Source organism: Musca autumnalis, unplaced genomic scaffold (genome assembly GCF_047663935.1).
Source record: "Musca autumnalis isolate F117 unplaced genomic scaffold, ASM4766393v1 scaffold_2, whole genome shotgun sequence".
NCBI classification, from domain to species: domain Eukaryota; kingdom Metazoa; phylum Arthropoda; class Insecta; order Diptera; family Muscidae; genus Musca; species Musca autumnalis.
Window position 1 is genome coordinate 239,080,925 of NW_027411755.1, and position 12,167 is coordinate 239,093,091.

The 12,167-nt window shown below is 34.8% G+C and overlaps 1 protein-coding gene across 1 annotated transcript in view; it reads left to right on the plus strand.

Annotated features, from left to right (window-relative positions):
* The window catches only part of yuri (yuri gagarin), a 139,683-nt gene that overhangs the window by 10,216 nt on the left and 117,300 nt on the right, over window positions 1–12,167 (plus strand). The window contains exons 3-9 of the mRNA XM_073965484.1: window positions 806–1,123; window positions 1,200–1,235; window positions 1,345–1,521; window positions 2,246–2,341; window positions 2,404–2,589; window positions 2,664–2,904; window positions 2,970–3,058. Coding sequence (XP_073821585.1) covers window positions 806–1,123; window positions 1,200–1,235; window positions 1,345–1,521; window positions 2,246–2,341; window positions 2,404–2,589; window positions 2,664–2,904; window positions 2,970–3,058 — 1,143 coding nt within the window. The remainder of the gene's footprint in view (window positions 1–805; window positions 1,124–1,199; window positions 1,236–1,344; window positions 1,522–2,245; window positions 2,342–2,403; window positions 2,590–2,663; window positions 2,905–2,969; window positions 3,059–12,167) is intronic.

The window sequence follows — 12,167 nt, forward strand, 5'->3', positions numbered from 1 at the left end:
AACAATATTCCCTATAGAAAATATTACCGACAACTGTGTTTTTTAGCAAATATAAAATATAGCAGTATTTTCTATAGAAAATACAATCGATTACAAAACTGTCTATAGAAAATATAACCGATAACAATATTTTCTGGAAAATATATTACCGATAACAATATTTTCTCTAGAAATTATTACCGATAACAATATTTTCTATAAAAAATATTACCGATAACAATATATTCTATTGAAAATATTACCGATAAACATATTTTCGATAGAAAATATTACCGATAATAGTATTTTCTATAGGAAATATTACCGATAACAATATTTTCTGTAGAACATACTATCGATAAGACTATTTTCTATAGATAATATTACCGATAACACTATCTTCTATAGAAAATATTACCTATAACAAAATTTTCTATAAAAAATATTACAGGAGCAGTATTATTTATTTAAAATATTGCCGATAACAGTATTTTCTATATAAAATATTACCGATAAAAATTTATTCTCTAGAAAATATTAATGATAACAATATTTTCTATAGAAAATATTACCGATAACAATATTTTCTATAGAAAATTGTACCGATAACAATATTTTCTGTGGAAAATATTACCGATAACAATATATTCTATTGAAATTATTACCGATAAAAATATTTTCCATGGACAATATTACCGATAACAATATTTTCTATAGAAAATATTAACGATAATAATTTTTTTACAGAAAATATTTAATGAATATTATAGATAATATTTTTTATAAAAAATCGTATCCCAAATGTAATTGTTCTTGTTGTTTTCAGCTCAAATTGGACACCTATAAGGAATGGGTCGACATGCTGTTGAAAATCAATGAATCTGCAATTTCGAATATGGAACAATTGGAACTTGAGGTGACCGAGCGTTTGGAACTGCTGCAACGTAAACTCAATTCAAATTGTCGCCATAGTCAGGGTAATGAATTGCTGAAAGCTCGTAAAGATATAGATACCCTTGTTAAATTTATTCGCGATTATTGTGAATATGATCCCATGAATGTGAGAGGTATAACATTAGAATCCATACCACCGGCCGTGGTTTTTGGAAATGTCGATGAAACTGTGGCGAGTCAACAAAGGAGTGTAAGTAAAACATGACGGACGATCAAATAAAATAGTTGAAATAATCAATATACATATGTATATCTTTTTTTTTCAGAATACTACTGATCCTGAAACTATGCAGCGGAATATGGTGCGTAGACAATCCTGAATTGAAGCTATTTTTGTTTTTAATTTTGCAATTTTATTTTAATAAAATCGTTTCCATTTTATTTGAAAGTCTACTTTTCTTATCTCCTTAGCTATATGCCAGTCTTAAAGCCTTGGCTTTGGAGGTTGCCGAAAAGCATGATGAAGTTCGGGAACTGAAACGTCAGGTGGTCTGTCTCGAAGATGAAATACAAAAGGCCACCAAGAAAATTCAATTCAAGGATAATGTTATTCAAAAGCTGCGAGATGACCTGAAGTGTAACTCCAAGGTAGGGATGCGGATTGGATTATTGTTCTATGAAAATGTGAAATGAAAAATATTTTTGGTTATTATTTATTTCGATAATATGAATCAAAAATTGTTATCTTAGTAAAAATTAGTAGCTTCTTGCAGGTTCTGGAACCGAGCAATAGATTCTTGCAGGTTCTGGAACATGGCCCATATTTACATTAGGAATTTTCCTTGTGGAAATTGTCAGTTTGTCGGTGAGAGAAGGTGTTGAGAGGCAAAGGGTTACCATATTCCTCACCCCTCTCTCCACCAAAATGACAATTGCCGCACCGAAAATTGCCTAATGTAAATATGGACATACATCAAATATTAGGTCTGTTCGATACCCCAAAAGTTTGTACAAATTTGTAAAAACTTTCACAAAATGCTGTTCGATAACAAACATGTGGTCTGTTCCAGAAGTACAAAAATCTACTAATTTTTACTATTTTTTCCGATAACATAAAGGAAAAAATGTTATCGTAGTAAAAAATAGTAGCTTCTTGCAGGTTCTGGAACACAGCAATGTTCAGTAGATGCAAGTACTTTTTACTTGCGAAGTTATCGAACACGCCTATTTACACAACTTTTCATTTGACATATTTTTCCTTAGTTTTTTTTCAAGTGTAGATTAATTTGTCAAAACAACAAATTTTTTGAACAAAAAAATCTGAAAACCTTTTTGAAGATCTAAATAATTTATTCGGTTCTCATTTATATAGGGTCCTGTAGAGGCTTGTCCAAATATGTCACCCATTAATCCAGATACACCGCGTAGTGATACTTCAACTTTGGTTTCCGAAGATAATCCGTCAAGGGTAAGTGAAATGTGATATTTAAAGTAAATCATTTGCTAAATCATCTGCATTTCCCTCTGCAGTACCTTGATGATGTCAGCTCACAGTTTGAATGCTTAAGTCAAACTGAGCATATGGTCGAGGAGAAGGTGAAGACCCTAAACGATGAAATCGATGAATTATTTCAACTACATAAAAAGGATGAAATGCAAAGGAAAGAAAAGGAGTCGAAACATCGTCAGCGTATAACGGAAATACTAAAGAAATCTGTAAGACCTAGCCTCAAACCGCACACAATGCCATGCAAATTTTTAATATTTGCCTTCTTTTTTCTTTCTTCCAGGAATGTGAGAAAGCTGCAGCCTATCGTAAGTTAGATTTCATGCGACGACAACTAATTGATTTAGAAAGCTCCGCCATGAGAATCACCACTGAAACAGATAATGATTCCGGATTTGGTTCGAAAAATGAACACGATCAAGACGCCAAGATTTTAGATACAATACGAAAACGTTTACGCAATCTCAATGATAGTAACTATGAATTGAATCGTCAGTTGCAAAAATTGCAACTGGAAAACAACGGTAAGTTGCAATGTGGACCGAATGTAAAGGTCAAAGATTTAAATGTGTTATTTTTTGCTTTGTAGAGTTATCTACCAATTTGGAATCCACCAAACATATTTCCCAACGTAACAGTGAAACTTTGCGCAGTATTGCCGATTTGCTAAATAGTTTGGTGAGTAGAATATTATGGGGAGAAATACATAAGTAATTTAACTATGATAAGCAGAAGGTTTGTAGACATAAAATGGAGGTTATATGTTATTGACTTCGTTTGGGGTTCCTTTTTTATTTTTAAGTAAATATGTGTTACTATTACGAACAACCTCCTCCGAACGTCCCCCACTCAACATGCTCCTTCCACCTTCAACTGAGCCACACAACAAAATTACAATTTAGGCCGACTATGTGATAAAAACTTCAAAATACCTAAAACCGGGTGCTATAGATATATGGGGCTATACCAAAACCTGGACCTGTATCCACAATTTTTGGTGGAGAAGTTTCTGTACCACTGGGAACCATATGCCAAATTAGAGCCAATTCGGGCTAAAAATGAAGGTACAATTCTCGAAATACCTGGCATCGGGTGGTACCGCTATATAGGGGCTATAGGAAAAAATGGATCCATATTGGTTTTGGTTTCATATTCATATATTGTTATCCAAATCTGAAAAGTGGGCAAAGATTCAGTAAAAAGAAGGTCAACGAAAAGATTTGGTCCCACACCAAATTTAAAAAAAAAAATCGCTCAAATGTTGCATTAGAGCTTTTTGCCGGGTTAACCTTCTTTATGAGGATTTATTTGACGTTTGCGCTATGGAATTGACATTTGAAACCCAGTGGGTTTATTAAATCCGGTTAAGTGCAAACGGGGTATAACTCTAGAAGGGAACAACAGATTTGGTTCATGCTATGCACATCGTAATATTTCTACTAGATATAGATAGGGTTCGTATGTGGACTATATCGATCAAATCTTTTGGGAACATAATTGCAAAAAATTTCGGAATCGCTTTGATTTTTTTGTTTTCAGTTTTCTTCTTTATTACGACAGTACAAGTTCTTTCAAGGGCAAGAAGATACTTCCTGAGAAAATGGCCCAAATGCTGTAAAAACCCGTGGTATGCATACCTCCTTTCGAACAGGACACTGCGAATCTTTGATAAAATGTTTTGAAGAAGGACGTCGCTCCACTCTGTAACGACGGGTTTTTCCTCTTTTGCTAGAGTAGCTAGTAGGGGTCCAGTAATCCTTACAGACAATTTGTTTAATTGAGACAGAAAGAAAAAGACTTTTGTTATCATTTGATGTACTTTTATTGATCTCGTTAATAGAGCGTTTCTCTTTATAGTTCAGTTAACCTACTTAATATAAAGAAACTGTACTTCGGGCTTAAGTCCTCATTGGAGTTTTAAGCCAACATGTTCTTCACTTCGAGACCTGGATAAGTACTCGATAAGTCATGAAAGACGAGGATTGATACACCAGAGACCAGGATAAGTACTCTGGATACTCAGAATATGGGATGGATCTTCTACGACTACAGGATCAGCTGGTATACGAGAGACCTGGATAGGTACTCTGTAAGTCAGGAATGTAGGGGATTGGCAGACCAGAGACCTGGATAAGTACTCTGGGTCCTCAGAATATGGGGTGGATCTTCTCAGGCTACAGGATCGGTTGATATGCGAGAGACCTGGATAAGTACTCAAGGAGGACATACAGGGAAAATGCAAAGCTACGGCGCAGAAAGATATGTTCACGTTCGTGGTCTCGTACTGACTGTCCCAATTCGAGTTTTGTTCGCCCTTTTATACCTGTCTTCACCACGTGTTTCATGGTGGAGTAACGGGAACTTGTTTACTCGAATTAGTTATCACAACAACATAACAAGTGACATCCATCTCCACCAATGGCAGTGATGCTTTGATGCTGTTGTGATAATGAAGTAACGGTGAGTTGTTTACCAAAACATTGTCACCACAACAACAACACTAAAGGTAGTGGCGATGGTGGTGTGTTAGGGTTACCTTGTAGTGCATTTTCTCCCTTAAAAACAAAACGCAAGATATAAAGAGAGGATACATATGATTTTATTAAATATTTATGTACAGCGATGAAGGATCACACGATTGGTGTAGGTAAAAATGACCATAGGGATTTTTGCGTCACAGCTCCTTTGGGTATCGCTCCGTCTAAGGTGCAAACCATTTCGCCGCAATGTAGTTAATGCCCCTTTATACCCTCAGCCTACAAGAGGACGAAATTATGGTTTCACACTCCAGCAAATCAGTTTCAGACAATTTGGATTTGGTCCTCTCCGCCCAATAACTCTCGAACGAAGAAAGGGATTAGGTCCAAAATGTGTACATCCTAATATTTTCTCAAACTTAGTTTATGATCGAAGCTGATCCTTATCGGCCCACTTCTTCCGGTACCTTTCGGATAAGTCTGGAAATTTGATTTTATCCAAACTTTGCACTTCGAAATATTTCTTCTAGACATACAGCAGGTTCGGTCTATATCGGACAACTCTACATTTACCTTTCTCTCATGTCTTGGGATCGATTCTGATCGTGGCCGCCTTTACTATCGTAAATTTTTTCGGAAAAAAGTCCATACTTCATGAGATAATGACAAAAGCATTATACAAACACTGCCGGCACCAACTGAAATGGCTGATGCGGTCCATTGCTACAACTGTTCCGAATTTACAAAACCCTGTCCTCACGACAAGCATTAAACGAGCCAAGGCAGCAATGTTAAAATGTTTTGATTATGTATAACCGAAACACACTGGTCGAAACCACTGATCTAGCGGCACGAAAGTCAAAAAATCGAACTATAAAATTGCGAAATATTTTCCACTACATCGATTACAAACACTTTGCAGACAAAGATTTTGTTTTTTCACTTTTGTTGTTGTAAATATTCACTCAGTTATTCACTATCAAATAAAAGAGTTTTGTTTGCATCAGATTTTAAAAAATTTTAGCAAAAATATTAAATATCATATTGGTTTAAATGTTAAATAAATTCGTAATGAATAGCAGAGGGTGAGATTTAAATAACTAATAGCAGAGAGTGTGATTTGAATTATAAAAATTAGTTTGGGGTCTGGAGGTACTTAGTTATATAGCAATAAATTTTCAAAAAATTCAATTTTTTATGGTTTTTTATGGGTTGTTCCGTAGAGTGCAATATGTAAACTTGGCCGAACTTGGGTACGATTATTTTTTGGGGAATGAAATTGGACTCTCTCGATACGGAAAAACCACATTGGGGCGGCAAATATTTGCAAATCTTTTGATTACTGCACTTTTAAAATAAGGGATTTTGCATGAAATTCATACAAATTTAACTGTGCATTTGTATGGGAGCTAAATCATAATATGGACCGATCTTGAGAAATGTTTGCAAGGAGGAGACACTATAATACCATAATAATGCTAAATATGTTATTAACTATGGGATAACAAGTAAAAATTCAACGAATCGGGGGTACTATAAAAGGGGCTATATCGAAACATAAACCCGTATTGAAAATGTTTTTGTAAGAAAAGTTTTTACGCAGTGAGAACACGGAATGCAAAATTACTGCCAAGTTGGTTTAAAAATGTGGTCATTATATTCAAAATACCTTAAATTGGGAGGTACGGTTACATGGGGGCTATATCAAAACGTGCACCTATGTATGTCCATAATTTTTGGTGGAAATACATACTTTGTGACCACTAGGAACCCTATGTACCAAATTACAGCTAATTTGCTACAAAATTGTGGCTTAAATCCTCAAAATACCGAAAATCGGAAGGCACCGTTATATGGGGGCTATACCAGACCATTAGCCGATATTGTTGTATTTGGCCCATTATTACCCACAGGTACAAGCGGAGTTTGTGCAAAATTTCAGTGACGTATCTCAATTGTGTTTTAGGAGAGAAGAATATTGACCATGTAATTAAGTAAAATAGAATTTGCATTTAATAATACTGTAAATCGACCAATAGGGGACATACCCAGTAAAGATTTGTTCGGAGTTAACCAGAGAGAAGAAATATATACGTTGTACGAATACCTAGAGGAGAATTGTTTGGATACCGGGGAGGGTGTTAAGCATATAAGATATAGAGTTGAAGCCAATATTGCGAGTTCGCAAGATTGTAACGAACAGCGTACTAAAGCTAACGGGGTATCTGTTAAGGTTGGATATTTTGTTGTAATCAGGAACGTAGATACTATAGTGAGTGTCAATAAGAAATTGCAGCCGAAATTTAAGGGACTCTACGTTGTATGCAAGGTGCTGCCGAACGGTAGATACGTCATAAAAGAAATTGAGAATTATCAGATTATGCAAATCCCATCCAATGGGGGTGATAGAAGCCTTGAAAATTGAGTACTCTGGTGGGGGTACCTAGGAATGTTCTTACCTGTATTTCTTTATATGTATTATACTGTACATAGTAGAGTTGTATAGTTCATGAACGAACTAGTTCAATTGAACGATTCATTGGAAAGAGCGTATGAACTAGATCAGTCGATATAGTTCATTATAGTTCAATAGTTCACTGAACTATAATCAGTCGGTGAACGCACGATCAACGAACGAACGATTCCCAATCTAGTTCAACATGTCGTTCGCAAATGCATAAAGTGACGCCGTCATCTGTGTTAAGTGATGTCTTCGTAATATGATGAGTTTGTTTACGTTTTGTATCAAGGTACATGGAATGGCTGTCCGAAAATGAAGATTTCTACAAAAACATAAGCTGTGTTCCAGAACTAAAAAGTTTTTACAATTTTTACGACTTTTACACATTTTACTCGAAAAAGCGTTCCCGTACACAAAAAAGTTATAAAATGTTCACTTCTCTTTAAACAAAAATGGCGCTGAATGACGCTCTCTTTAAAAACTTTTTACACGACTAATTTGGGCGAGTAAAAAAATAGTAAGATGGTTGCCGGCGTCTGATTGGCTGATACGCCGACTTTGACATTTGTTCCAGATTTTTTTTCCGTTCCCGAACTATTTCAAAAAACTTGTGTGTGAGAACAAATTTTTTGCAGTTCTCTCTTTTACGAGTTTTACAATTAAAAAGTACGGGAACGAAGCTATAGATACATAACATATTCTAATAAGTCGAATCCATTGCCTATTGAATGTGCCATGTTTTGGATAGTATAAAGGAAAAAATAAAAAGGAACGCACACACACAAAGCGTCTTCGCAATGACAATTTCTACACACAAACAACATAAGATCTTTTGCCTGTCTCCTAAATGAAGGACTTTTTTTCTTAAAATAATACCAACATAATCTTTCATTATTAACGAAATAAAACTATGTAAATGTAATATTTTTATTCTGGAGTATTTAAATATTCTATTATTTTTTTATTTGATGTATGTATGCGTTTTCATCAAACGAACGATTACGAGCCGGTGAACGATTCTGATCCGAATGATTGAACTGGATAGTGAACTATGAACTAGATTACTGAACTAGTTCAATTAAAAGAGCTGAACTATTGAACTAGATCTTTCAAATGAACTAGATTGTACAACTCTAGTACATAGTAGCATGTAATTAGTTTAACTATATGATCACCGGGTCGGTAAGTACCGTCAGGTTGGCCGAGCTGTAGTAAAATTGTATTGTATTGGCAACACGGTTTGTTTAGGTGATAGCTCAGAAAGGCCGCAGAGAATAGTTGTTGTTTGTGGAGATGAGAAAGTGATACAAACCCGAGTGTAACCGATAAATAAAGAGAAGAAAAATAAAACACAAAGGTTTTTAGTTTGTATAATAATATTGGGTGATTTAAGGGTAATTTATTAGGCGAAAAGTGCTGATGACTTTACCTTGGGTGAGACGCGTTACAATTCGCGAGTACACAAACAAGTGTGTTGTGGTGAAGGTACGACTGATGTCCGTGTAGGTGAAAAGATGACAGATAAGTATGTACGTCCGTACTGGTGAAGAGATTACTAAAAAGTGTCTTGTGTACAGAAACCGAAAGTGAATCAAGGCTGAGACAATCACTGCTTATTGTAAAGTTCTCATTACGATCCGAAATGAGCGAATATATTTTTTAAATAATTTTTCGTTGAGATCGAGCTTGATGATCAATAATGCAAGTAAAAAAGGAAAACCGACGATTCGAACCCATACACCCACCACTATGTGACATGACATGTTTCGCCTTTGGTAAAGGCTCCTCAGACATATCGGATGTGGGACGGCTTCGCTATCATTTAACTTTTCCTCTTTCAAATGAAGTTTGTTTTTAGTTCCAGGGAGAAATTCCACTACCAAGAGAGTACTCTCTACGATCCGCGCTGAGCGAACATAGTCTCTGAGAATATATGTAGGGCAATGATTGGAAATATTACCTCCGGCGTAAGCGAACATAGTTTCTCAGAGGGTTTGTAGATAACACTTAATGAAGGGAGACCTCTCTGCGATCCGAACTAGGCGAACAAAGGCTCCCTGTAGATTTGTAGTGAAAATACCAATGGAGAGTTTCTAACTTACACTGTTTATGAAATAACCATTTAATTGATTATTAAGTCCCGGTCCACACTAGATCGATTTCATTGAAAAAAATTAATGAAATTATGCGTTTCTAGATCGAGTTATGTAATAGAGTAAAATCATGAAATTGCTGTAGTGAGGAATTTGATCCAAGAACGCCTAATTTCATGAAATTCACTCTAGTGTGAATCGGGCTAACTACTGAATAGATCGTAAGATGTATTTCCAAGTAGAGAAAAGAAATAAGATAAGATGATATAATAAAAGAAGACGCCATTCATTTGAGTGACAGCGAATAGACTATACGATTCTATTCTAACGGTATAATTTCATTCTTTGGGGAGAATCCGTTTTGCCCCCTTTCCATATGTCTTTTTTAAATAAATAATTTGTCTAAACTTCGTTTAACAAATTTATAGTGTTCTAAAATGTATCTTATATTTATTTATATTCTCGCTTCAATGTAAACCTAGCATAGTTATATCTTTTGAATTCCTTATATTTTAAATAACACGATACTTAATTTTACTAATTTCCATCTCCCTTTGTACTTTTGTCAACTCTTGTTCTCTTGAACGAAAGTAATATTTACTTTGCTTTACCAGTAGTCTTTTTAATAAATCACTTCTCTTGCACTAACCGACTGGTAAGCACCTCTTCTCGTCTCTAACCAATTTTTATACTGAAATAAAAACCATACGAATTATAACGTTTATGAAAATATTCTAATAAATTTGTTTTATTTCTCATCTCTCATTTCACCGCAAATTATTCCTCGTTGGCTATGAGGAATAATTAAATAAAAAAAATACAGTCCACTTTTCTCTGCTCATTGATGTTCCTGTTGGTTAATATCTTTGGCTCTACCCACAAGACATCAACTTTATTCATGGTCCTTCGTAGCCGTTTAAGAAACCAGCAAGTACATAACAACAAAAATTAAGGTAATATTGAAGAATATCCAAATACGGCTCAATATTCACTTCAGTAATTCGGTAAGTGCAAAACCAAAGTTAAATTGCAGTGAGAAAAAACGAATTAAGTGACAAAAATAAACATCCAAATTGCATAAAAGTATTAAAATTAGAGATCAAAAAGAGGTACCAACAACCACTCAAAAATTTCAATTGAATTTTTCTTATTGTAAGTTGCTACCAAACTCCCTTATCAGACGATAGCTCAACGTGAACGCGTCATATTTTCAGGTTGAAGGTCTTGGGTTCAAATCTCGCCCAGATTGTAGCATTTTTAGTTTTCAATTTTAATTCGTAGGAAATTTTTATTCTACTTCCCGCACTCTTTCTCCTCTAATTTCATATTCATAACAAACTTCAATTGTCATTCCATCTCCTCACGGACAAGCAAGCATAACATTATTAAAAAATCGCACTCATCTCTCAGCATACGTACACATTGTGTTTTCGCAGAAACTCCAATTCAAACCAAGCTTAGAAGAAGAAACAAGAATATAATAATTCTAGTGTGGTTTTCTATAAATATAAATCTATACTTGAATATTTCCATTATTATTATTACACACAAAAAGAACATTTCATAGATTCCTATAAGTGGTTGCCAATCTCGTCTTACATTAAACTGTGGTGCGGCGTATAAGCTCTGAAGTTCCAGTCGTAAGGACGTGGGTTCGATTCCCAGCGAAGGCGAAAGTTTTTTTAATTTGAAAAGTCAGTTGGTACAGCATTTTTTCTTTACTTTCAATATCTGGTTTTCATTCCTATATTTCATAACCCTAACATTATAAAAATAAGCCATTGTGTAACAATATTTACTCATAGTGATCTCTCTGAGAATCCGTCTCTAAATTCACATAAAACGATAACCAACAAACATTGACATCATTTGCAAAACCAATATTCATCATTCACAGAACAACAACACAACTTCAATTACACCCAAGAATAATTATTAGTACATCTGTTTGCCAAATTTCGACACAAAATATTGATCAATATGTCTCTATCAGAAAGTTCTCCTGCTTCCGCATCCAATTCCACAAACACACCAAATATTGCTATATTAACGTCTCCGGAGCACAATAAGTTTTTGTTCGCTTGCGAGCATTTGAACAATATTTGCACTCAATTTGCACAATGTGATATGATTGATCAGACGGATACAATTCTCCAAGTTAAATTAGATGATTTAGAACATCGCTGGGTATTAGTGCAAGAATCCTTCAAGAATATTATGTTGTCCCTTATATCTGAAAATGTCAAGGACATAAAAGAAAGCATCAAAAACAATTTTAATGTCACTTCAGACGCTTATTACACTGCTAAGTCGCAAATTCTGGACATTCTCAAAATATCCGAAACAAATATGCAGAAAAACACCACTCAAAACAAAAATTCGGATCAAGTATCGCTAAATATCTATAAATCTCCTCTCGAAAGTTCTGATATTTATCTCAACGTTCCTCCATGTGACACGGAAATTTTCAACGGAAGCTATGAAGAATGGCCTAGCTTCCGTGACATGTTCACTGCAGTTTATAGTAATCATCCACAACTTTCACAAGCTCAAAAACTCTATTATTTGAGAAGCAAAACCAGTGGCGAAGCTGGTGCTATAATTAATAGATATAACCTTTGCGATGATAACTTCCAACTGGCATGGAACTCTCTAAAATCTCGCTATGAAAACAAAAGAGTTTTGGTAGACAAGCAGTTAAATATTTTATTTAACATTCCTGTTGCAATAAAGGAAAACTGCGAATCAATTTACAA